This window comes from Penicillium verhagenii, assembly GCF_028828195.1.
Source record: "Penicillium verhagenii strain IBT 33310 chromosome Unknown utg000008l_segment0_segment0, whole genome shotgun sequence".
NCBI classification, from domain to species: Eukaryota; Fungi; Ascomycota; class Eurotiomycetes; order Eurotiales; family Aspergillaceae; genus Penicillium; species Penicillium verhagenii.
Genome location: NW_026643172.1, coordinates 2,689,491 through 2,714,435, shown reverse-complemented (window position 1 = coordinate 2,714,435; position 24,945 = coordinate 2,689,491). Strand labels below are relative to the sequence as shown.

The 24,945-nt window shown below is 49.2% G+C and overlaps 12 protein-coding genes across 12 annotated transcripts; 7 read left to right on the top strand and 5 right to left on the bottom strand.

The window, feature by feature from the left end:
* Window positions 1–375: 375 nt before the first annotated feature.
* N7466_008995 (seipin) lies at window positions 376–1,633 on the top strand (the record flags this gene model as incomplete). Its single annotated transcript, XM_057168384.1, has 3 exons — window positions 376–447; window positions 798–1,198; window positions 1,258–1,633. The coding sequence occupies 3 exons, from the start codon at window positions 376–378 to the stop codon at window positions 1,631–1,633; spliced, it is 849 nt and encodes a 282-aa protein (XP_057019015.1).
* Window positions 1,634–2,034: 401 nt separating this feature from the next.
* Window positions 2,035–4,623, top strand: N7466_008994 (uncharacterized protein; the record flags this gene model as incomplete). Its single annotated transcript, XM_057168383.1, has 4 exons — window positions 2,035–2,046; window positions 2,106–3,010; window positions 3,076–3,135; window positions 3,336–4,623. 4 exons carry the CDS (start codon window positions 2,035–2,037, stop codon window positions 4,621–4,623), a joined length of 2,265 nt encoding a protein of 754 aa, XP_057019014.1.
* A 360-nt stretch (window positions 4,624–4,983) lies between these two features.
* Window positions 4,984–6,188, bottom strand: N7466_008993 (DUF453 domain protein; the record flags this gene model as incomplete). Its single annotated transcript, XM_057168382.1, has 2 exons — window positions 4,984–5,765; window positions 5,837–6,188. The coding sequence occupies 2 exons, from the start codon at window positions 6,186–6,188 to the stop codon at window positions 4,984–4,986; spliced, it is 1,134 nt and encodes a 377-aa protein (XP_057019013.1).
* A 649-nt stretch (window positions 6,189–6,837) lies between these two features.
* Window positions 6,838–9,228, top strand: N7466_008992 (SWAP/Surp domain-containing protein; the record flags this gene model as incomplete). The annotated part of the gene is made up of 1 exon (XM_057168381.1): window positions 6,838–9,228. One exon carries the CDS (start codon window positions 6,838–6,840, stop codon window positions 9,226–9,228), a length of 2,391 nt encoding a protein of 796 aa, XP_057019012.1.
* Window positions 9,229–9,503: 275 nt separating this feature from the next.
* N7466_008991 (nuclear transport factor 2 family protein) lies at window positions 9,504–10,473 on the top strand (the record flags this gene model as incomplete). Its single annotated transcript, XM_057168380.1, has 5 exons — window positions 9,504–9,510; window positions 9,860–9,924; window positions 10,036–10,107; window positions 10,183–10,281; window positions 10,357–10,473. 5 exons carry the CDS (start codon window positions 9,504–9,506, stop codon window positions 10,471–10,473), a joined length of 360 nt encoding a protein of 119 aa, XP_057019011.1.
* A 389-nt stretch (window positions 10,474–10,862) lies between these two features.
* On the bottom strand, window positions 10,863–11,925 carry N7466_008990 (PQ-loop repeat-containing protein; the record flags this gene model as incomplete). The annotated part of the gene is made up of 3 exons (XM_057168379.1): window positions 10,863–11,481; window positions 11,546–11,803; window positions 11,858–11,925. 3 exons carry the CDS (start codon window positions 11,923–11,925, stop codon window positions 10,863–10,865), a joined length of 945 nt encoding a protein of 314 aa, XP_057019010.1.
* A 450-nt stretch (window positions 11,926–12,375) lies between these two features.
* Window positions 12,376–13,386, bottom strand: N7466_008989 (uncharacterized protein; the record flags this gene model as incomplete). The annotated part of the gene is made up of 1 exon (XM_057168378.1): window positions 12,376–13,386. One exon carries the CDS (start codon window positions 13,384–13,386, stop codon window positions 12,376–12,378), a length of 1,011 nt encoding a protein of 336 aa, XP_057019009.1.
* Window positions 13,387–14,368: 982 nt separating this feature from the next.
* Window positions 14,369–16,146, top strand: ish1 (double-strand break repair enhancer MSC1; the record flags this gene model as incomplete). The annotated part of the gene is made up of 5 exons (XM_057168377.1): window positions 14,369–14,453; window positions 14,516–14,566; window positions 14,629–14,776; window positions 14,834–15,613; window positions 15,672–16,146. The coding sequence occupies 5 exons, from the start codon at window positions 14,369–14,371 to the stop codon at window positions 16,144–16,146; spliced, it is 1,539 nt and encodes a 512-aa protein (XP_057019008.1).
* A 978-nt stretch (window positions 16,147–17,124) lies between these two features.
* On the top strand, window positions 17,125–19,006 carry N7466_008987 (uncharacterized protein; the record flags this gene model as incomplete). The annotated part of the gene is made up of 2 exons (XM_057168376.1): window positions 17,125–17,255; window positions 17,365–19,006. 2 exons carry the CDS (start codon window positions 17,125–17,127, stop codon window positions 19,004–19,006), a joined length of 1,773 nt encoding a protein of 590 aa, XP_057019007.1.
* Window positions 19,007–19,548: 542 nt separating this feature from the next.
* N7466_008986 (uncharacterized protein) lies at window positions 19,549–19,903 on the bottom strand (the record flags this gene model as incomplete). Its single annotated transcript, XM_057168375.1, has 3 exons — window positions 19,549–19,646; window positions 19,722–19,811; window positions 19,882–19,903. 3 exons carry the CDS (start codon window positions 19,901–19,903, stop codon window positions 19,549–19,551), a joined length of 210 nt encoding a protein of 69 aa, XP_057019006.1.
* A 534-nt stretch (window positions 19,904–20,437) lies between these two features.
* N7466_008985 (putative serine/threonine protein kinase (Prp4)) lies at window positions 20,438–22,944 on the top strand (the record flags this gene model as incomplete). The annotated part of the gene is made up of 3 exons (XM_057168374.1): window positions 20,438–21,138; window positions 21,190–21,410; window positions 21,482–22,944. 3 exons carry the CDS (start codon window positions 20,438–20,440, stop codon window positions 22,942–22,944), a joined length of 2,385 nt encoding a protein of 794 aa, XP_057019005.1.
* Window positions 22,945–23,172: 228 nt separating this feature from the next.
* Window positions 23,173–24,363, bottom strand: N7466_008984 (ankyrin repeat-containing domain protein; the record flags this gene model as incomplete). The annotated part of the gene is made up of 1 exon (XM_057168373.1): window positions 23,173–24,363. One exon carries the CDS (start codon window positions 24,361–24,363, stop codon window positions 23,173–23,175), a length of 1,191 nt encoding a protein of 396 aa, XP_057019004.1.
* Window positions 24,364–24,945: the final 582 nt, after the last annotated feature.

Sequence of the window (24,945 nt, the reverse complement as noted above, 5' to 3'; positions counted from 1 at the left end):
CTATTTTTTTATGTCTCATGTTACGGCCGGGATTTGCCTTGGGGACGGTATGCATCTTTCCTATTCGTGTCACGATTCCCGCATGACCTAAGATACTACGATTCTATTTTCGCGCGGCTGCTTGCGACCTGTAATGATAAAATCGTAAAAGCTGGGAGTTACAAGGGATCTGCATTGATGGCTTGGGATTCCTAATTTAAGCTATTATATTCTCTTTGTACTTGTTTCCAGTAAAATTTCATCTATTCAGGTTCACATGTGTAAGTGGTGCATTGTGTGACCTCATATAGCTACGATAAGGTTGATTGGGCCTGTGCTGCGTCTGCCGAGGAACTTGTTTTTGACCTCCCCCTCTCCTTGACTTCAACCACCACGATGGCGGATTCAGAGTACTCGGACGATGAGATGGAATATGAGGGTGGTCCCTCTACCCAAACAGTTATTCTGGTATGTTTTCCTTATGTTAAACCTATGCATTAACGCGTCTAACAAAAGACAGGGCGCGCTCTTGACGCCGTTTCGCATGCTCTTCTCCAAGACCGCTCTCCGCATCTACCTGAACACACTTTTATTCATCGGCGCGACACTTGTTTTGGTGGGTATTTCTGGAATTGCCTACGGAATTTTCTATCTGAGATTTATACCCACGGTCGGTGTCGACCGAGAAGTTCATCTGCAATTTGGGTAGGGACTCCCCCGTTTCCATCGGGTCCTCGTTTTAGTACTTATACCCATTTAACAGTGACGAAAATCCATGGGGTCTCGCATCTCTCGACCCTAATTTCGTGTCCTCGCAGCCTTATGATGTTGCCGTGGCCCTTGATATGCCTCGCACGCCGTCCAATTTGGAAGTGGGCAACTTCATGATCGATCTCACCCTCTACTCGCCCCCAACGAGCTCCGTCCTCCCCAAATCTGCCAGCTCATTGAACATGATTTCACAATCGCGCCGGTCTGGTATCCTCACCTACAGTTCTCCGTTGGTAGACGTTGCCCGGAGAATGGTGCGCTTGCCGCTATATGTCGTTGGCTGGCATCGAGAAGCGGAGACGCTAGAGGTACCGATGATGGAGAAGCTGGAGTTCGCACGGGGTGCGCGAAACTTGCCACAGAGCTTGCGTCTGGAAATCCACAGCGATGGGAAGCTGCAAATATATTCTGCGCGCGTGGAATTCCGGGCGCGCTTTACTGGGCTTCGGTATGGTTCCCATGTGACTGTTGCTTGTAGGGGGTATTTTTGGCTAACATCACTCGCAGGTGGTTTATGTATCGTTGGAAGCTTACGTCATTTGTGATTTTCAGCTCTATGTTCTGGACCGTCTCGATGGCTTCTGCTAGCTTTACTTGGTTCGTGTTGAATTTGGTTCTGCAACCCGGGCCTGTGTCTACGGAAAAGATTAAAGATGAGGATCAAGATCAAGATCTCGTGAAAGATGAGCCCGAAAGCGAAGCCATCGGCTCATATAGTGAAGCTGTTAAAGTCAAGAAAGAAGAGCCTGAAGAACAAGCCAGTAGCTCCTTGTTACAGAGCTATCTAGCTGGTGAAGACGATGGCGTTGGCTCTGGGCTTGAGGATCCAGAGGAGCGAGGCTTGCAGAAAAGAAGAAGCCATTTGACGGAGTATGACAGCTGATATTTGTCACTGCCTTGATGATTCATTTGTTTTGAATAGCATTCGATATACCCTTAGCTTACAAGCTATTTGCGTTGATGTACTAAATCCTGAGTCATTGGATTTCCACATGCTCATGCTCGCCGATAAAGGCACTATACATGGGCCAGTCATTTGAATGATCAAATCAGACGACTTGAGATTTCCTGATAGTGTGGCAGATAGCCATGAGAATTACATACTAGTATCTAATATGCATACTTCAAGTTAGTAGGTGAGTGTAGTGGGGAAACGTTGACGCGATCGGGAATCGGGATGACATCGCGTTATGCAGATTCAAAGTTCTGATAAAAAGCGCCCCGCGCCGGCCAAATCTCCGATCTTCCCCCCTCCATCCCATCCCCAATTGATCAATCGTCACCATGCATATCCTGGTTCGTATATAGTATCTACCTGGCCAACATTATGACAAGACTAAAAAAACATTTATTAGGTCACTAACGACGACGGCCCACCGTCAAACCAGTCGTCACCGTACGTTCACTCCCTCGTTCACTGGCTCCAGTCCGCCGGTCACACAGTTTCCGTCATTCTACCGCACCAACAGCGATCATGGATTGGCAAAGCACACTTGGTCGGTGCATCCGTTAAGCCGACCTACTTCCGGCCGGGTACCCTACACCAGGAAGACGGAACAGTGCATCACCTACCGCGGGGTAGCAATGGCGAACCCGATGACGGCGGTGACGAATGGATTTTGATTGACTCAACTCCGGCGAGCTGCGTCCAAATCGGCCTCTTCCACTATTTCAAGGAGCGCGGCCCGATCGATGTGGTTGTTTCGGGTCCAAACTATGGCCGCAATTCCACAGCCCTGTTTGCCCTATCGAGCGGGACTATTGGTGGCGCCATGGAGGGTGCTGTCTGTGGAAAGCCATCCATTGCTTTATCTTACGCCTTCAGCTCTCGTAACCACGACCCCGTGATCATTGCAGAGGCATCAAAGCACTCGGTCAAAGTGATCGAGCACCTTTGCGCCAACTGGGCGGACGGTGTCGACCTCTACAGTGTCAATGTTCCCCTGGAGCCTGGCGTTAGCCAAAACAAGGTTCTCTATACCGATATGCTAATCAATAAGTGGAAGTCTGGAAGTTGCTTTGAGGTTACTGACCCTGCCGAGGGTGGCGACCCGGAGCTGGAGGAACAACGATTACGTATCAAGAGCGAGTTGGAGGGACAGAGCAGCGATGCGAAGGCCGCAGGTGGCGAGGAGTCTCGTCCATCGAGGTTCGAACACAAACACTTTAAGTGGGCGCCTGATCTGCAGGATGTCTATAGAAGTGTTGAGGAGAGTGCTCCTGGTAATGACGGCTGGGCCGTCAAAGAGCAAATGACCAGGTGAGTTGACTGTCATTAGACACGGACCCATTTTACCTTATAGCTGACAACCTTTCTTCTCATAGCGTTACGCCCTTGAAAGCTAGTTTCATGCATGCGCCCGGCGTCACGGGCGAGATTAAGCTGTGAGTGGAAATTATGGCATGATGGCTGCAAAGATCTCTTGTTTCAGATGTACAGGGTACTTGTGCTTTAGATATCTGGCATAGCTGATAGACCTCATGCTTCCCCCTATTCCCATTGTTATTTGAATTTTCTGCAGTCTTTTTGTGCAATTCATTGTTGGCATATCTATATGAGATGATTCTGATAGAGGAGGGTGTAGATCAGATAACCAACCCACGGTGAGCCAGCCCACGGTGTACTCTATTGTCGACTGCGATGTTCCATACGTGGGAGAACTCGTGGAGAAAGCTTTGGCCAGTCGTTTGGGGGATTCTGTTCGTTTCCAACGCATCAAATCCACCTCCGAGTTGCCAGAGTCCTCTGCGCCTGTCTTTCAATACCGAGAATACGAACGCCTTGACTTCGAACACATTATGTCAAGACCATCAACCTCTCTTGGAAACGCCTATGTCATCCGGAAAGCCCTTATTCGCAAACACTACCTGTCCACTACCGTCGCCAACTGGATTTCCAAGCATCCAGATAGCGTCTTAAAGAAACACGTCAAGCCCGCATTTGACTTTGAGTTAGATTACGCCGAGTTCCTTGACGAAGCCCTTCTAGAAGCATACGAGCTTCGTGAGAGCCTAGACAAGAATGAAGAGCGAGCCGAGTCAGAAAAAGAATGGTGGATTCTCAAGCCCGGTATGAGTGACCGCGGCCAGGGAATCCGACTATTCAACAGCGAAGCCCAACTTCAAGAGATCTTTGAGGAATGGGAAGAGGATTCGGATGAAGAAGAGAGCGGCTCCGAGAAAGAAGATGCTGAAGAAGCACATGATGCGGGAGTTGTCACATCCCAGCTCCGCCACTTTATCGCCCAACCCTACATTGACCCACCTCTTCTCCTCCCCTCATCCTCAAACCGGAAATTCCACATTCGTACCTATGTCCTCGCCACAGGATCGCTGAAGGTATACGTCTTCAAGGAGATGCTTGCCCTGTTTGCCGCAAAATCTTACTTCCCACCACATGAGGAAGAAGACGAAGTCAAAGACCTTGCCCGCCATCTCACAAATACTTGTTTCCAAGAAGGAGGCAGCTCGAATGAGGGAAGTGTTCGCCGATTCTGGGATCTGGATCACCATGTCCCCGGCCTCAGTGCGGACTGGAAAGAGCAGATCTTCTCCCAGATCTGTGCCATTACGGGCGAGGTTTTCGAAGCCGCAGCCCGGGGTATGATGGTGCACTTTCAAACACTACCCAACGCTTTTGAGTTGTTTGGTGTGGATTTCTTGGTCGATAGCACTGGGTGCACATATTTGTTGGAGGTCAACGCGTTCCCGGACTTTGCACAGACGGGTGAGGATCTTAAGGAGGTCGTCGTTGGGCGATTGTTCGAGGAGACAATCGACGTTGCGGTGAAGCCATTCTTTGGATTGGGAGATAATGATGGAAAGGGAGATATGAAGTTGGTGGCGGATCTTGATCTTGGTAGACGTGCGTAAGAAAAGGTAAAGAAAAAAAGGTTGGGGGCTGCGATTCCAATGTTGTTTTATACCAAAAGTCTCAATACAAAAGTATTCATTAAACATTTAAACACTCCAGGGATCTTGGTTGACTTGATCTTTGTATGTACTGATAGTACTCACAGTTAACATCTGTGCTGTGATGTGCTTCCAAGGTTCCAAGGAAGGTTGGGGCTTTAACCTTGGAAGCTTTTCCTACTTACAGTAACACCATTCTATCAAAGCTCCCTGGTAAGCGCTCGAGTATGAACTTGAACCTAACACCCGGCGATCACGGTCATTGATATCGGCAGACTTGTTATTGGATTCTAATTTTACATCGCAAAAGATTACCCAGATTCAGTCCTCTTTCTTCCAAAATACCCGACCTTCGAATAGTCGACGGGCTGTGCGAAAGACAGTTGCCGATGCAAGTGCACCATCGGCGTCAAAGTTGGCACCAACCAACAAGTTCCCACTAGCATGACCAATTGTAATACCCGCACCATCGATGGGATCTTTACCGGCAATACAAAGGGCGACCGTACTCCCAGATACTCGCGCGGCGGCAGCTAAAGCCAGAGCAACGGTGATGGGAACTGCTTTATGTGGCTGACCAACAGACAAGGCCCGAGCCAGAAGATCAATATCGCCATTTGTTTGCTTTTGCTCAACATCTCTCGAATCCGAAACAGAAGGTGCAGCAACTAGACATATCTTTGGTATACTTCCGGTCACAGCCATGGGAGTCTCTGCAAGGCCCATTTTCACACCGGCCTGGCGCCGTATGGAATCCAATCGTGGGAGTAGATCAGGCTGGGCATTGATTTCATCTGGAGTCAGATTACCATCCACTCTAAGATCCGATGCCCTTACAAAGACGCAAGGGTTGGCTGCATCGATACAAGTCACAGGAATGCCATCAAATGTATCGATAGCTTGGCCTGTTGGCAATAGTTTACCGGTAACCGAGCCAGCCGGATTGATAAAGTCCAATTGGATACGTGCTGCCGTCCCCGCAACTCCGTCAATAGAGAAGTTACCAGTGGATGCAGCCTCACCATCAACGATCGGAAACGTAGCGTGTATGATCTTGCCGGTATTAGTGTTGTGGATGCGAACTGACGCCATATCGAGGTTCTCTTTCGAGAGGGGAAGAGCCTCGAATCGACTGCAAAAGGCCCTACGGCACTTGACATATTTCCACAGTTACTGGAATAATCGACGTCTGTGTTTTTGACGCCCAGCGACACGAAGGTGTAGTCAACATCCGCGTCGGGGTGTGTCGGCTTGCCGACTACGCACACCTTCGATAGACTTGAAATTCCACCCCCGAGGCCGTCGAGCTGCCGGCCATAGGGATCAGGACTGCCGATAGCCCCGCGGAAAATAGAATCCCAGTCTTTTGTGTCGTGGGGGAGGTCGTCTTGCTTGAAGAAGATGGCTCGCGAGGTGCCACCTCGGTAATAGGCTGCCGGCAGGGCGTGTTGCTTGTGCATGGTACGTCGACTGGATGGGAAGAGCGAGGAGCTAATACTCGGACGTGTAGGTATTAATCGGAGCATTTCCCCTGCAAATGCTCTTTAATCGATTGAAGACTTCAGTAAGTCGATGTCCAGGTCCTCGGTCGCCCCCGCGCCCCGTACCCGCGATCTATCGGGAGCGGTCCGATGCCGCATCCCAAGGGTCAAGACTCAAGACTATCAAGATTCAAGCCTTTTAGCGACATCAACTCTCAAAAAGCTACCACCTCTGTGGTTACTACTGAAGTAGCTACAACAAGCTCAGATGTGTACGACTTGTACGATAAGTGATTCACGGTTTACCTTATATTGGTGAGCTCATGAAGTCCAAGCATGTGGTTTGGCCCGTTTGGTGTATTGGTGAACTAAAAAACAACAACACTTAGGTGGCATGATGAAGAAGTGATTAACCTATCACCACATACTGTTTTATTCAGAAAACAAAGCTCCCAGATTGTTGGATTTCTTAAATTCGAGATATAGACTATACATAGACTTACATGTAGGTTGAACTTGCGGCTCTGATAACAGTGATAAGGCGGCAAGGCCCAAGAAGAGACCGCTTTTCTCACCGCCCATGAGCAATCCCAATTAGGAAGGACTGCAGCTCTGGACTCCAGATCGTCGCTCCTTTCAAACACATCAACTATAAGCTGGCTCCCGACTGCTGAAGGGGCAGCTTTCGCATACGATGCCCGACGAACAAAAAGGGAAAGCATTTCCCGATGTCTCTGCCAAACTTTCTGCACCCACGAAGAAATCATTATTTGAACGCCAGAAAGCCGAAGCCGAAGCCAAACGCGCCCGCGAGAAAGCCGAAACCGCGGCCGTGTACGAGGATTTTGTGAAATCTTTCGACGATGATATACCTACCGGCCCAAGACCTTCTGATACACGACTGAATTCATTCGGGGCTCGGGGTGGAGGTTTAGGAGGGGGGCCAGGACGACGACACTTTACAAGCTCCGGCCCACGCAGCAGCGGGCCAGGTACTCTAGGGCTGCCTCCACACTCATTAGCTGGCAAGCGCACACATGAAGGATTAGCCCCGGTGTCGCGTAATCGTGATACCGCGCTAGGATTCGATCAGGCAAACACGGGTCCGGTAGGCCCTCCGCCTGGATTCAACAACCTATCGGATGATGAAGATTACCGAAAAGCCGACATCAAAGGTGTGGACAGGGCGCCAGCTAAGCCTACACTGCAGTTGGCATTGTTGCCTCCTGGAACGTCCCCATCAGTGGTAAAAGCCCTGATACCATCTCCTCTTGTCGTCGACAATGTACACATCACACGTCCAGCTAGCCAAGCTGCCACTGAACGAAGATCATCAGCGGCTATTGTGACTCTCGCGAGTGACACAGCAGCTTCTGACATCGACAACGCTGTCAGTGCACTCCAAAACAAATACCTGGGCCGCGGATATTATCTCTCTTTGTCTCGGCATCTTTCGTCTGCAGCAATTACTTCGAATATTTCAACGGGCCTTGGCTCCTCCAATGCTAGCTTGCTACCATTCGGCGCGAAGAATTTCCAACCAACGCATGGGGCTCGCTTAAGTCGTGCTCCACCCCCAGGATCCCACCGCGGAGGCTTCGCACCTCCAAGCTCATATGGATCGAATGTGGGAAGAGGCGTACCTTCCACGCAAGTGGAAGTGAAAGCACCGTTGGATGTTAAACAGCTCAGATTAGTCCACAAGACTCTGGAATCGCTTTTAAAATACGGTCCCGAATTCGAGGCCCTGCTTATGAGTCGACCGGAAGTGCAAAGAGACGAGAAATGGGCTTGGATTTGGGATGCCCGAAGTCCGGGCGGTGTATACTATCGCTGGAAGCTATGGCAAATTGTTACGCAGCCTCAGTCGGACCGCAGGAATGATAAGCTTGCTTCGATTTTTGAAGGTGGAGCGAGCTGGTACCCACCCGATAGTCGCATAAAATTCGAATATGCAACGCAATTGAACGAGTTTATCTCGGATGACGACTACAATTCGTCAGATGAAGAGCATTCGGATAATGAAGACGAGAGACGAAATTATGGGGGAGCCCCGCCTCCAGAAGGAGTTAGTAGCCAACAAGACGGCCTTGGCTATATGAATCCAATGCAAAAGGCCAAGCTCACTCATCTTCTGGCTCGATTGCCGACAACACATGCTAAGCTTCGTCGGGGTGATGTCGCTCGTATAACATCATTCGCAATTGAGCATGCTGGCTCAGGCGCAGATGAGGTTGTTGACATGATCGTCTTGAATATCTTGAGCCCGCTCGCATACACTGGAGCCAACCCCGATCGAGAGCTAGAGAAGGCTGCAGCAGAACCAGAAAACGATACCAAAGACGGTGCAAATGCGTCGTCAACACGACAAAAGATGGATCTATCATCTGCTAAATTGGTCGGGCTTTATATTGTCTCCGATATTCTTTCTTCGTCAGCAACCAGCGGCATACGTCATGCATGGCGGTATCGGCAGATATTCGAATCCTCCCTACGCTCCCACGCAGTGTTTGAGCACCTTGGCCGACTCGAGAAAGAACTCAACTGGGGCAGACTCAAGGCTGAAAAATGGAAACGCAGTGTCGGTACTCTCCTACATCTTTGGGAAGGTTGGTGTGTATTCCCACAGGACAGTCACGGGCATTTCGTCCAAATGTTCGAGCAACCACCGCTCACGGAGGAGGAGCAACAAAAGGAGAAGGAGAAAGCTGAAGAAGAACAAGCCAAGAAAGCTTTTCTCAAAGGAAAAAGCAGCTGGAAAGCTGTGGACGATGAACCAGTGCCAGAGAGTGTGGATTCGATTCATGCCGGTGCGACTGAGAGCCGGCATCATGTTGCACTCAGTATCCCAGAAGATGAATCTATGAGTGACATTGATGGAGTCCCTATGGAAGATAGCGACCTCGAGGACCCCGAGGATCATTCCCCTAAGGATCAAGAAAAACCACAGCCAAGTGAAGAGACTGCCAAAACTCAAGCGTCTATGCAGTCTGGACCAGAGCCTGAGGATCCAGATGCAGTATCTCGGCGCCCTCGAAAACCACGGCCTAAAGCTGAAGACATGTTTGCGGAGGACTCGGAATAAGTAAAGCAGTTTAAAAGTAGATTTTAATGATTGAAATGAGAATAAGCTAGTTACTTTCAAGTTATTTATCAACATATTGTTGTTCCTCTTACTGTTTAGTAGATTCATTTCCAGTGACGTCGTCATTGGGCGATAGGGCACAAGGCACCAAGGCATCAATCAGTAACAGAATTCGTGCCTCCACAACCCCTCCCGCATCAACAAATACCTTCATCCCACCATTCTCCTCTCTCAGATACCCAAACTCACGCTTTTTGCATAATATCTCTTTCACAATGGCTGGTATGTCTAGAAAATTTCCAATTCCCCAACTCCTTCCTTCTCAAAGCACCCAACTTCCCAAGGGCCGGAGTATAGGTCTGCCCCTCACTCTGCATGGAAATGTTCTGGCACTCGCATACAGCCATCAGATGAATTTAAGTACATTCTTATTTGACCTTAGCAGCTGACACCTTCTTGTATAACAGACTTCGAGACCGTCGCTAGTATGTTTTTCCTCCATCCAATCCCTAACCAGCATGCACGCTGGCACAAAACCATAACCCCGCGTTGGCGCCTCGACCCCTGCGCGAAAAAAGCCGCTTATGACAATTGATGTACAAATCTCTGACTCTATCCTGGTATAATAAAGAGAACTTCGTGGAGTACTACTACCCCCTCTTTGACTCCAACCGGGCGGGTTTGTCAAGCCTATACGTAAGTTCAGTCCTCGTCTATACTCGAGCCCGCTATCAAGATCTTTTTTGCTGCAGCCCGAAATACATGTTACAAGGCCAACGAATGCTGACAAAAATTTTACTTGAAAAGCGCGATGAGTCTATGCTCACTTTCGAGCGCGCCAATGTCCAGGGTGTCGGTGCCATCATGGAGAAGCTCACGGTTTGTTCATTCTTCCCGAGGACCAAGGTGTTCAACTATATTATGAATGATTCTAACTCAACGCCTGCTCAATAGACCCTAGGCTTCAACCAGGTCCGCCACGAGGTTGCCACCATTGATTCTCAGCCCACTGCCAACGGCGGTGTCATTGTCATCGCTGTCGGTGCTCTTATTGTACGTGAAGACGATCCCTGTATATTTTCATAGGGCAATCTTTGATTTGAGAACTAACAAAATCCCAATCGATAGACCGACGGTGAGGACCGGCCCCAGAACTTCGTCCAGACATGGAACCTTGCCCCTGAGGGCAACGGTGGATACTGGATCGCCAATGATGTCTTCCGTCTCATCTTCCCTGCCGTCTAATTTAATCTATTTGAAATCGCGGGTGATAAAATGAGTACAACGCGATAATGAAGTTGCGGGCGTGGGTGTGATACCCAGGGATGAGATACCAAGGACTCATCTATTCTCATTTATAGGGTGCAGATATGCTTGGTCTATGAAGTGACTGCTATGCACTTCGTTTATCCCAAGGCTGAAATGAACAAATTCTTCCAAAATTTAATATGTTTCTCCCTAGAATTTAAGATCCCTTACAATTTCGTGGTATTGTACTATGTTTATTCCGACACGTTTATTGGGCAACTGATACAATTATACCTACATACTATCTACTATGTACATAGTAGGTATACCTTATGAAAACCGACTGCATGTAGACCAACCGTTAGACGCCCAGGCCCCGGGGATAATTATCGACTCTGTAGCAGTGGAGTCTCTTCAGAAGGGTACTCCACAGACACAGGCTCCCGTCCCGGTGTCTCGGTTCTCTCAGACGATGGCACAGCCCCATTTGATGGACCATCCTGCACACCCGAGTCCTCGTCAACGCTTCCCTTGTGTTTGCTATCTGGTGCAAAGTATTCGAAATAGATTGCCATTACCAACAGCGTACCTTGCAAACAAGCCGTCACCACCAATACTCCCCAAATACTCCAGCCCTTGAGTCCTTCACGCGCCGCCAGACTAGCAGCCCAGACTAGACTTCCAGGTGTCTGGATGCACATCATTGGAATACTCAAACTTCCTACACATCGCAAACGGAGAGTTGTGTAGATCTGCGGGAAGTACTGAATAGAGGCAAGAACCGCAGCTAAGATGCCGAGGAAGTTCGCCCACGCCGAGAGAGCGGCGGGTTGGCGGAGTGCGAATGCCACCGACAGGATCAATGTAACAAGTACATGGAAGAGGCAGATCGCAGTGATTGAAAGAGCAGTGCGGTAAGTCGGGCCACTGGAGTTTGATGAAACGGATTCGACTGGATCAGTGGGGGAGGTAGCCCTGGGGAAATAAATTACGAAGAGGAGGAGGCTGGGACGGTGTTAGCATAATTTCAACACATTCAACTCTTCAAAGCCGCAGTTTTCTGACTCACATAAAAAAGAAACTTAACCACTGTGTTCCCATTTGGAAAACACCCAGGAGCCCTGCGAAGCAGGCCATCCCGTCGATCTCCTTGCAGCAAGCAAATTCTTGAGCAGTTTTTGGGAAGACCAGAATGTTGGCAAATGCAGATGTACCAGATGTGGTGCCGAGTAGGACAAAATAAGGTGATATGCCGAAGGAGCTTCGTCGTTTGATTATTCGAATATGTTGGGGTAGATAGGAAACAAGGATGCCAATGATGATCAGGCTGGCACAGGGTTAGTTCTCTGACACAACCAGGACTTTGGCAGAGGGTGCATACACAGATAGTACAGGCTGGAAGATGCCAGGCGAGGCCAGCTCACGGCATACTGGTGACAACGGATCCATCAGTGCTTCAGCTTGGTAGAGTATCGGGGGATGACGATGTATTTAGCTCGAGAGCTAAGGGGGTTGTTAAGTGCTCGAGATGTTTTGTCACGAAGCTAAGCTATAACATCGGACAAGTCTAACAAAGAGGATTTTTGTCTCCACGTCAAGATAATTCGATGTTCACAAGGTCAACTTGCACAACAGATGTCATAGGACTGAGGAGTTTATTGAAGGACAAAGCGTGGAAGTCGGCTGTGACCTCCGTCCCCGCAACTGATAGCTACCCGCCCAAGGCTCCAACGCTAGTCCCACTTTAGTAACGTGCTTCTCACCGCCATGGCCCCTGGCATGAAATGTGGAAATGAAATAAGTGGTGGATTCTACTTCTGCTACGGAGTATAGTTTTTCACAATTCATCTCGAGGACGTTCAGCGTTTGTATGTCTAAAAATTGAGCTCAAATGTGAGCTTACATGGATGCCTCTGTCTTTCCAAGCCAGTATTCTTCCATTTTCCACCTTTGCGACTGGGCATATTCGCGTACATCGCTGTCAGAGTACGACGACTGTCCATATCCGTCTCGGCCCTGCCCTTTCGCATTCAGAAGAGCCGTCTTGCCGTCAAGAGCATTGTCCCCCGGCCAGTTTGAATACCAGGAGCTGTGCATATTCTGCCAGGGCATTGGTCCTCCACGGCGGTGGGCATAATTGAGCAAATCATGCCCAGACTGACCCAGCATTTTGAGATAGTACTGAAAAATATCGGCGGATGGGGTATATATGAAAAGCCCATTGTAAAATGGGATGGATGCTTGTGTTGAATCCGAATAATCTGCTGTCACTGGGGCTGCCGCCATGACAAAACTTTCGGGAAGCGACTCTGAGTTGCCTGAAGCTGTCTGGAGGCTTTGACCAACATTCTTAGCTGCGGTGCTAGGATCATTGAATATTTTGTCGATTGGGTGGGTCAAGATCATATCGGCGTCCATATAGAGGACTTTCTCGTAGGGGACAAGGTTGGGATTAAAAATCTGTAGCTTGGCCGCATGCATGCCGTCCCCGTGTCCGATGGCTTCAACACTCTGCACCCCCACAACAATAGCTCCATCATTCTGGAGTCTCTGCCGCTTGCTTTCCCGTACACTCTGATCGACGAGGACAATGACTGGGACGGGATTATGCAGCTTGGTGCTAGGGGCATGTAGAAGCTGGTACACAAGAGTTCGCGTGGCCAAGTACCTCGCGTCCAGGTCATCCGTTATTTCCTTCTCATCATGCCGCCCTAGAAAGGTTGAAATGGCATGGCTTCCTTGTCTTGCACTTGTTTCTGGAGTAGTGGATACTGGTGGTCCATCACTGGCGCTAGCGAGGGGTATTGGCGTGCCGAATAGAAGGAAAAGAGTAAAGCCAATCGATAGTAAGCAGAACAAGAGCAATTTCTTACTCATGAAGTTCTCTGAAAGTCCAGATTCTTTGATCATGGCTGTTCAGTATGTTGAATATTGCACATGTGGAAGCCATGCAGTAGTAGAGGGTGCGGGTGGTCAAGAATCGAAATAGCGGATGATCAGAGTGCAGACTTTATGAGATGTGGCGGATCATTGTTTTTTTGTAACCTTCTAAGTTTGCTAATTGTTCCTGGCAGTGATCAGCTAGTCATGACTATAAAAATTCTCCAAGATATGGTCTGCATTTGGCAGATGTCACATTTGGGATGGATATGTACTCCGTTAGTTGAAAGCTGATTGGTTGTGGAGAAGTATATGTATGCCTTAGGCCACAAGGCATGAATTTGGCAGCCTTAGCAGCCTCGCCAACATTGAAGTTAATAATCATTGGCTTGACTCATGAGAATCAACAGAATCAAAAACATGGGAATTGATGGAGGCAAGAGAAGGTTAAATGGACCCGGTCGGCCTGAAATCCAGAACGATCAGGCTTGTTTAAGGACATCCCTGATTCTTCAGGGATTAAGTCCGGTTGTGTGGGGGATCTCAAGGAGCCGCTTTAAGCTTAGGTGGGGTGACTAACACGCTTAGAAGAACTACAAAACCACGTTGACATGAGCATCTACAAAACATTACTATCAAACTCATATTTTTGGCATGGGGTTATTGAAAGCTGTAAAAGAAGAAAAAAAGCAAGATTATCAAATGACGCCAATTTCTTTGTTTGGAGGAATGAGCTACTTGATGAATCATTCACTTGGTGAACCAGGCAAATGCCATCACTACGTCACTGCGCGATCATCCCTGCTTGTTGTTTCCCTGTCTGTTTGATGGTGAGATCTGACCCCTCGTATTTAAGGGAATTCAAAGACCTGCTTTGCTTCTTTACTTCTCCTTGAATTCTTGCTCATCTCTGTTGGGTATGCTCATCTTCTCCACAGCTTGAGTTTCCATCAATTTAGATACTGATCTATTTTTCTGTGCAGCTCTCATCAAATCCAACATCAAATTCATCATGAAACTCCACTTGGCCACTGGCCTGGTGTTTTTCCTCGCGACCGCTGAAGCTGTAGGAGCTTCAAGCTGGTGGAGTAAAGCTGGTTAGTCACCATTACACAGTGGGAAACAACCCATTCTTCCAACGCTAACAACACCGCTCTAGTGTACAACAAATGGCACGAAACAGAGCTTGAGAGATGGCTCTCAGACCATGGTAATACTTGCCTTTCAACGGGGAAATCATTGTTATGACCTGAGAACTGACTTGACATTCAGACATTCCTCACCCTTCTCCCGCCGATCGCAGGGACCTCGAAAGCTTGGTCAAGTCCCACTGGGAGACCAAGGTACAGAAGCCCCTCGGCGCAGTTGCTGATCAGATCACGGACGAGTTCCACTATGCCAAAGAATGGGTCTTTGATAGGTTAGATGGCCCAATTACCCCTTCGATTCACATAAAACCATACTGACTGTCTCAAAGCTGGTCGGATTCGCAGCTCAAATCATTCCTCGATTACCATGGTATCCCCGCACCTCAGCCCCGCAAGCGTGACGTCCTCATCAAGACTGCCCGTGAGAATTATGAAGCGATTGCAAAGAAAGTCGGTGAGACAGCTGCTTACCCTGGCAACTGGGTGTATGAGCAGTGGTCCGACTCTGATCTAAAGGAATGGCTTGACGAGCGCGGATGGCCGGCACCCCAGCCTAGCACCCGAGACAAGCTCATCGCCTTGGTGCGCCGCAATTCACGAACCGCTAGTCTTCAAGCACGCGCTCTCACGGCATCCGCTATTGCATCTGCCGAGGCCGCACAGGCATCGCTAAGTGATGAGTTGTTCAACGCCTGGTCTGACTCCAGGCTGAAGGAGTTCCTTGACGAGCACGGCGTGCGGGTGCCGCAGGGTTCCAAGCGCAACGAGCTTATTGCTCTTTCTCGCAAGCACCGTGCTTATCTCGTCGATCAAGCTGCTAGTGCATCCGCTGCTGCCTCTGAGGCTATCGGGGCTGCCACTACCAAGGCTGGGAACCAATTTGCTCGGGCAACGGACGACGCCAAGCTCAAGGCGGAGGATCAATTCAATTCCGCTGTCGATGCCTGGTCTGATTCACGTCTTAAGGCATTCCTTGACGCTCGTAGTGTTCCGGTTCCTCAGGCTGGTAAGCGTGATGAGCTTGTCGCTGCCGTGCGTGCTAGTGCGCATCGGGCTGCTGGTGGGTGGAATCAATACAACTTTGATACCTGGGACAAGGAGCACCTCCTGTGAGTTTTCTTTTAGAATATGCATTTGGCAATTGCCAACGACTAACCTTTTCGTTAGCAAATACCTGTCCGCTGTCAATGCCAAGGCCGCAAAGAAGGCCGATGCCTCTCGTGAAGAGCTGGCCAAGTATGCCGAGGAAAATTACGTCAAGGCTTCCAAGATTGGTGGCGAGCAATACGCATCGGCTACTGCAGCAGCGGCACAGGCCACTGGCGCTGTCAAGGATGCCACTTTTGAGCAGTGGTCGCAGTCTGAGCTCAAGCACTACTTGGACTCATATGGTATCCCCGTGTACCAGGGTTCCAACATTAACGAGCTTCGGGCCGTCGCTCGCCGCCACGCTACCTACTTCAAGTATGGCACAACGAACCCTCAAGACACCATTTACGCCAAGGTTGTGGATACTTTGCAATGGGCCTTCGATCAGTTGAAGATCGGCGCCTCCAGTGGACGCGCCCAGGGCCATGAAGCCGCTGAGAAGGTCCGTGAGAAGGCCTCTGAGCAGGCTCAGCGTGTTCGCAGCGAGCTGTGATAGCCTCACATGAATGAACCGGTCGATACCTTTTATTTCTTTTGTTTTTGAATTCAGATTATGGCTCTAGCGAAGAAACTCAAGGCAGAATGTGGAAGCACATACCTGGAATTCTGCGATGACAGTTTTCTGATCACGATGATACGACAATCTTTGAATTTGGGGCCGCTTATTTTTTCTTGGGAGTCAGGGACCTTTTCAATAGTTATTTCGTCAATGATAGCTCAAAACAGTTTTGTCCTCAAGTACCGAGTATATGCCCATTCCAAGTGTTAAGGACGTAGTACCGTAGCACTCTTCCAAGGTTTACTTGTAAGTTGTGTCCATGCGATGGGTCCCATGGGTCCGTTGGTTAAGGTTTTAAGCGTAAACGGTTTGTTGATGCCACGTGATGCTTTCTATTTTTGTTACATCATACATGTAGGCTAATCCAGAGAGCATATATTGTAAACCTATATATTGCAGCCGAAAGAACTTTGAATGGACACCACTGGTAATCAGATTCCGGCGCTTGATGACACAGCCTTGCTAAGTTGCTATATATAGCAAATCAAAAGAAAGAACGTACTAGTACTAGTAGACCAGCCGAAACGTCAACATGAAACTTTTGGTCCCTGAAAGGGCCATTGCCATTACTCCACTTAGCCATCGCCCCCATTTTAATTTGTGCCCACTCCACCTAGTGATGCCATGCTGTTCTCGAAACTTGGGCCTTAGTTCTCTTTTTTTCTCCCTGAAAGCCCTCCTTTATTCTTCTTTACCAGAAGCTCACTCTGCGTTGGTACCCGTGCCCAACCGTCAGAGCTTATTTTCTTTGGTCCGGCAAGCCCGGCCTCTTTCATTTCCTCTCTTTCATGTCACCTTGTTGATCGAGATGAACGAGTGTATTGCGTTTGTTCGCTGATCTCTTCCTACCTGCCCCATCTACAATATTGTGACCAGCGACGTCATTATCGGTTCGACCATCACAAATACAACATGTGGCCGAATAGAGAACCAAAGCGATCGCGCGGGATGGGCAACCCCACATCGAGCGATCACGGCTCCACGCGTACATCCGGTTTAGCATGGGTAGAGCCCAGCTCCAAAGATCTTCCTTCACTGCCCGAGTAAGTATTACCTGCGATTGTTCGTGTATATTCACCAGTCTAACAAGTCGACCAGGAGTTCAATATCATTATCTCAGGACAATACCCCGACTCGGTCGACTCGAGCGAGTGGGCATCTGGAAGTTGCACAGGATGACAATGAATGGCGATATTCTGCTGTTTCCCCGATGGCTTCGCCCATCCTGGAGACTGTGAACGATAGTGGAAGCAGTTTCTGTGTATCACCTATTGACGAGTCGAGTGGTTTTGTGCACCAGGAACAAAGGGACTCAGCTGGGGCGTATTTAGCTGATGCTCAGTTGAACGCACTTTATGTTGATACTCCACCATCCCCAGCACCTGCAGTGATAGGCTCTTCGCCCCCGCGCAAGAAGAAGGCTGTTGCATTTGTGGCAGTGCCAGAGCAAATTCCCTCACCGATAGAAAATTTCTCACCGGAGACACCTGTCCTCAAGCAGCAGACTCAGCTAACGGGCCCCGAAGCGCCCATCTACAGGGATTTTGGATACCACAAAGCTACCTTTCAAGAGCCCATTTTGGAAGAGTCGGATTCTGGCGCATCCGTTCCTCTAGAACTAGCTTCTGATGAACCAGTTGCTCTGCCACCGATCTACAAAGAGAATGAAAATGAGCCCCCGCGTCAGCAACCAAGTGGCGTGCACAGGGATCTCTACTCTGGCGAGTCAACCATGTCTACCACTGGTAAAACTGTACACGGCAACTCGCAGAATGTCGGCTCCCACAAACCAAGCGCATCGGCATCCAATATTTTCAACTGGGGGCGCGAGCAGCTTCTACCCATAAAAGAATTTGCCCAAGCCCGTAGTCGAAACAGTAGTTTCCACAAAAGCGAGATTCCGGTACCCATCACAGCAAAAGACAGCAAACAAAAGAATGTCAAACCTCGGTCAACATCGCGCACGTCTCCCATGGAAGGACATCCAAGACGTCCAAGCGCGAACAACGCAAGTGTGCAGTTTTCCCATATTGGGATGGTCCCTACCACCGTGACGACAATCACTGCCGGTGGTTCAAAAGCGCTGCCACAGCGGCCAGTACCACGAGATACAAATAATAAGCAGTTGTGGGAAACTCGCTATACCAAGCCGTTGCCAAAAATTGTCACGGTGACTGAGCCATTATGGCCCGAGCAGCATGAAGCCCTATCTAGCGCCACCCCTGTTGCCTCGAAGCCCGACAGTCCCAACCCATACCCAAGCCCGAAAGATAGCCCGAAAGAAAGTCCACAAGAGAGTCCACGGGAAATCTCTCAACAAAAGCCGAGTGCCGAAGCTGAACCAACGGAAGGCTCGCCCTCCATCATGTCTCGTCGACGCCCAATTCCTCCCGTCTCCATGCCGGTGTCAAGGAAGCCGGTTCGGAAGCCTACTCCGGCAGAAGCCGCCCAGGCGTCAAACTCAGTGGATCAGTCTTCTACAAATGAACCCAAGGAGCCCATGGATCGCATCTTAGCTCTGGAAGCCAAACGAGATGGACTTGCACGGCGTCGGGTCAATTTGGAAACAGTGATTAAAGAGTTGACTCATGTCATCCAACCTGGAAATGTTGTCTATGACCTTGCTGCCAAGCAAGAGGTGAAGAGGAGCGTCCAGAGCATTGAGAATGACATTGCCGAGATCAAGAGGGAGGAGCACGAGTTAGGATTGAAGGCTGCTCGGGCGTGGAGACGATTGGATGAGTTTAACAATGGCGATGGCGGTACTCTTTGGGTGAAGCGTGTCACCAGCTAAATGCTCGAGTAGTATCGGCTGGGGATTGGAGGGAGAACTTGACATCTGAGTCAAATCTGTTTTATCTGGATCGTGCCTTTTATTGACCTTTTTTGTTTCTTCTCCCAGTCCTTTGTTTCGTTGTGTGTTTTTTTTTTTGCGGTCCCTCGGCGTCTTCCTTCGGTTGGAAATGGTTCGGATACCCGGTGTATCAATTTGCTCCTGTGCTTCATAGGCTCTGCTTCTCTTTCAAGAGTTTAGTATGTCTTTCCATGTTTGTGGGTTAATACAGAAATGTATAACGCTTCCATACATGATCGCAAGGAAATTATAGAGATTTGTAGATGATTTGAACCTATGTTGGAACCCAATTCTATACAGAAATATACATCAACCCATATGTGCACGTAGGTAAACATCAAATGAAGACACTGGGTGTGGGTATAGTATGGGTGTCAGGATGTATTGCGCTCTCATTGGTAATAAGATTCGTTTGGATCGTAAAAATGTGGAGGATCAAGTCCTTCCATGTGACATGCGCTTGGAAGCATTCCGTTCCGAATTTATTTCTTGCCTGACTTCTTGATACCCTGCTGGCCGGTGTTGAGGGGACCCTTCTTGCCCTTAGCGGACTCCATCATGTCCTTCTTTGCCTTGGCATCTAATGCGCCGAGTCGTTAGTAAAAGTCTCCGGCGATAACAACACGGCACCGTGTAGCAATAGTATAGTACATACCGGCCTTCTGCTTCTCACGGAAAGCGAGCTCCTCCTCATCGAGTTCCTTCTTCTCCTTCTTTGCGGCCTTGAGGGGCTTGGCCTTGCCACCTGTTGATTGTTGATGAGAATTAGTATTATGTTCATATGCCGAAAAGTGAGGGTAGTAAGTCGCGCTTACCTTCTCTGCTAGCACCACCCATATTTGCGAAATTTGATTGAAAGTGGGAAATTTGGAGGGAAGATGAGGGGTGGAAGTTGAAGGCGACTGCCAAAGTTTTTTTTTGACAGTTGATCATGCAGGCGGGGGATCGGCCAGACCGCTTTCTCTATATGGCAAGGCAGAATCAGCGTATCGTGGATCGAGATCTGAGCCAAAGCCTCGACTTCTCTCTTTCACTCGATTACGACTCCCTCGGTCCATTTTTCGATTCATTCTAATCAAAATCTCAAGCTTCCCATTTCTTATCACAGACCCAAGAACTGAACTATGTGCCCGGGATAATCAAAGCTACAAAAAGGCTTTGGTGTGAAGGCAGGCCTATCAAGCCGGTTGGACTTTCAAACATCCCCGAAGATACTATTCATCCCCTGTGCTCGTGCTAACTGAGCCTCTTTCCATCATCTGAAGCCTCCTCCAAAGGCCGCCAGAAAAGAAAAGTCTCTCAAGTTCTCGAACAAGGAGGGAAGCTAGCACTTGGTGCTGCTCAGTTGGTTACAATACAATCTTGTTAGCAATGGCGTCACACCGAAGATCGAGGTCTCTATCGACCCCTTCCGAGGGTGAGATCGTCGAGACAGGCTCAGAGTTGAAGGCAACTGCGTCAAAACCTCCTCTTAATGGCACCAGCGTTGACCGTCCCCCCAGAGCTAGTGCACCCAGATCCCCTGCTCCACGCCGAGGCAGCCGATCGCCACACCGACGCAACTCATGGAATAGATCGCGATCTCGATCCCCCTCTCGCTCACCGTACCGGGACAACAGAGATAGTGGTTATAAGCGCAGACGCGATGATGATTACGATGAGCACGAGAGTCGGAACGCACGGTATGAACCCTCACGCCGCCATGGTTCCAGATACGACGACAGACAGGATCGAGGACCTTCCCACCGAGCCAACAAGCCGTATCACGACTATGACCGAGAAGAAACGTACGGCGGTGGTCTACGGTACGAGGATGATCACGATCAACGCCAAGATAAGCGCCAGCGCACCCGCAACCGATCTCCGTACCGCGATCCACGGAAGCAGAAACAGTATGATGAGCCGGACTCAGCTGCGCATTCATCGGACCGCAATGGACGTGGTTCTACCTCTAGTCAGGTAGTGGGTGAAAGAAACCCCCTGGCTGGCTCTCGGAATTCCAAGCTTGGTGCTGAAACACAACCAAACCAGGTGCAGCAGGTTCTTCCCTCCCGTGTTCATTTCGCAAAAGAGTATGTTCCTTGTTATTCATCTGAAGAACCATGAATTAATTCAATTTATAGTGTAAAGGCCCCTTCCTCAGACGTTACGCAAGAGCCGCAGATCTCGGAGCCAGTTGACGAAGCTGCAGTCGCGGAGGCACGTCGGAAACGTCGTGAGGCCATCTTGGCGAAGTATCGAAGCCAGGCATCACCCTTGCATCTTCAAGCAGTGCACGCTGGCGATGGTGATACAGATTCATCCACCCCTGGCACCGAGCCAGTCAGTGCACTAGACACAGCGGGTATGTTTTTAAACCCGAGACAAATGAAATTCTTACGGACAAAGCTGATTTGTATCAATCAACCATTTTAGACTCTCCATCCTTTTCCCCAGCACAGACACCCAATGGGCAAACAGGGCAAGGTTTTGCCGATTTCAACGTCGGAAAGGATACAGACCTGGTGAACTCCAGTGCGCCAACCGGTGGTATGGAGGAAGATGACCCCTCTGCTGCAGACTATGATCCTACGATTGACATCAAAGAGGAGAGACAAAAACACAATGGTAGTCAAAGCACAAAGGAAGATGTATCGTCTGCAGCATACGATGAGACACAAACTGTGAAGCAGGATATTCTTATTCCCGATGCCCCTCCTCATCAACCCCCACCTCCTGCAAAGGATCCTTATGATATGTTTGCAGATGACGATGATGATATGTTCGCCGAAGAGAAGGAAGGACAACCGACCCATGCCTCGGCAATGTCCGCCATACCACAAGCCAAAGAGTTGGACATTAGCATGATGGATAACTGGGATGACCCTGAGGGATATTACAACCTCCGTATTGGTGAGTTGATCAACGGCCGGTACCATGTCACACAGACCCTTGGTAAAGGCATGTTTTCTTCTGTTGTCCGAGCCACCGACTCCACAACGAGCGCCCTCGTGGCGATTAAGATTATCCGTCAGAACGACACCATGCGCAAGGCCGGTATGAAGGAAATTGGGATTCTGGAACAGCTGCGCGAAGCAGACCCCGAAGACAAGAAGCATGTCATCAAGTTCGAACGCTACTTTGAGCATAAGGGTCATCTGTGCATGGTTTTTGAAAACCTGAGCATGAACCTTCGTGAAGTGCTTAAGAAATTTGGACGTGATGTTGGACTGAACCTGCGTGCAATCCGGGCCTATTCCCAGCAGATCTTCCTTGGACTGAGTCTCCTCCGCAAATGTAATATCCTCCATGCCGATCTAAAACCCGACAATCTCCTTGTGAACGAACAGCGCAACATCCTCAAGGTCTGCGATTTGGGTTCCGCATCCTCCTCTTCAGACAATGAGATCACGCCTTATTTGGTCAGTCGGTTCTACCGTGCTCCGGAGGTCATCCTGGGCATTCCATACGACTATGCCATTGATGTGTGGTCCATCGGATGTACGCTTTTCGAGCTCCACACGGGAAAAATCCTCTTCACTGGTCGGAACAACAACCAGATGCTCAAGTCCATCATGGAGTGCCGTGGCAAATACCCGCCCAAGGTTCTACGCCGTGGTAACCTGTCCCATCTGCATTTCGATGACATGCTCAACTTCCACAGCCTGGAAGAAGACAAAGTTACAGGTCGGCGTGTCGATCGCATCATAGATTTCAAAAAGCCCACACGCGACTTGAAGTCGCGGCTAACTGGCAAGGGCACTCGTGGAATGTCAGATGTTGAGGTCAAGGAGTTGACCCAGTTTTTCGATTTCTTGGATCGTTGCCTGACTCTGAATCCCGAGAAGCGTATTACCCCCTCAGAGGCGTTGAAGCATCCTTTTTTGGCTCCTAAATAGTAGCGAAGAGTGGGTTTTGGGGTGTTTGACGGAGCTTATTTACATACCTTTCATCAAGTAGATCTATGATATTCATACTGCACATGAGTCTTTTTTTCAAGGTTTTGTAGACTTGAACCAACCAATTCAATTTCAGGTCAGTCTATGATATTATGACATTATACATACTAAGTCTTTTCCGTTTTCTATTCTACATTTCCTTAAACTTACCTGGAGTCACGAGCCGTATTAGGGAAAGGTGAAAACAGACCAATGCAGTGGTGTGAAATCGGCTACTGTCATCCATTCATGATCCACCACCGCTTGGTCCAACAATGCCTGGTCCGATGCATTCAAATATGCAATTTTTATCCTCGCGCCCTTATCAGCAAGATACCTGGCCAAATTATAGTCAAGGTCTCGCAGTGCCCCGTGCAAGGCCCAACCACCTCCAGCCCGCATAGGATCCGCTCCAAACTCGAAGAGTAGCTGAATCAACTCCATCTTCCGGTCTTTCACTTCCTGGGAAGAAAAATCCGTATCGAACCGGGAGTAAATGACCGGCGCACCGCCCTGAGGTCGCGGAGGAGACACATAATATTTACCCACAGCATGCGCCAAGAGCCCCCATTTATCATCTTCATCGAAATTGGGGTTGGCCCCCGCTTCGAGTAGAACCCGCATTGGTCCTGGATAACGAACACAGTCGTGTAAAGGTCGCCAGTTCCAGATATTACCCGATCTCCACTCCATGTGGTTGACATCTATGCCGGCCGCGACCAAAAGCCTCACCACTTCTGCGTTGTCCTTTGCAACACCTAGGGCCCGGTAGGCGTCCTTCCATTCTGCAATCGAGCCCGCGAGGCTCCGTTGCGTGTAGTCCGCGAGTAGTAGCTCAAGGAGCTCAAGGCGTCCGTTTCGGGCGGCCTCGCTTAGATGTTGAGATCCCTCTTGCCATGGATTGACGCCCCTTTCTAGGAACATTCGAACCGCCTGGGGTTTGTTACTTGTTGCGGCTGTCGAAAGAAGCTCGCGGTAATTCAGCTCGTTTAGACGCGGTCCCAAATCGCCCTTGTCTAGTATGGCTTCGAGAAACTCGACATGGCCTCTCTTGGTGGCTTCCCAGATTGGGTGGCGTGGAAGGGGCCCTGGTAAACATCTCTTTGTAGATGTTTGTTGCCATATAGATTTGTCAAAGAGGTCCAGGCCCGCATCGAGGAGTCTGATTAACAATCCTGCTTCATTGTGTACGACTGCCCAAACAAGGGCATGGAAATCGCCTTTCTTGGAAGGACGGGAAAGGTGGTACTTGTAGAGGAAGGGGTTGAAATGCGCGAAGAAAGCACAATTGGTGCGTGCTAGCGCGTTGATGGACTTTTCTGAATCCAGAAAGCTCGCTATGAGAAGAAGTAGCTCGGTAGGCAAATCGTGCAGAGCCATGGCTCTAAAAGATCAGAATTGGGATCCCTTTCAAGGAGGGCTGGAAGAGTAGGAAATTTCTCCTGAAGATTAAATTGGACAAGGATTTGAAGCTGAGAGTGGTGGGGGATTTGAAATGAAAGATTGTCAATAGTTCGTACTATTCAGAGCCAAGCCAAATGTCTGACTTCTACCGCCGAGGCTGCCTGGGCAAGACCCACCATGCCCATTACCAAGAGTCAATAGTCAAGAGGGTTGCCTGGCGCTAGGCTCCATGAGAGACAGGAGAAGCAGGTAACTAGTACTAGCTCAACTTCTTTTCTAAGAGTTTGAACGTTCATGGATTCAATCAAAGAAATTCAGGTGAATTGCTCAATAATCCTCCAGGGATCAATCATTAAATAACCAAAGATAAACAAGAAGAAAGTTCGCCAAATTATAGTAAGTACAGTTCCAACTTCCACGCGAGTCTACTATGTCCAAGGGTAGGCATCAGTGTCGAGTCCAAGATACGGCCAATTATATGAACACAGCTTTCCAATACATGTAGGCACATACATGCGCTTGGAAGTCTGACATAACATGACCCCCCGGTCCATCAAC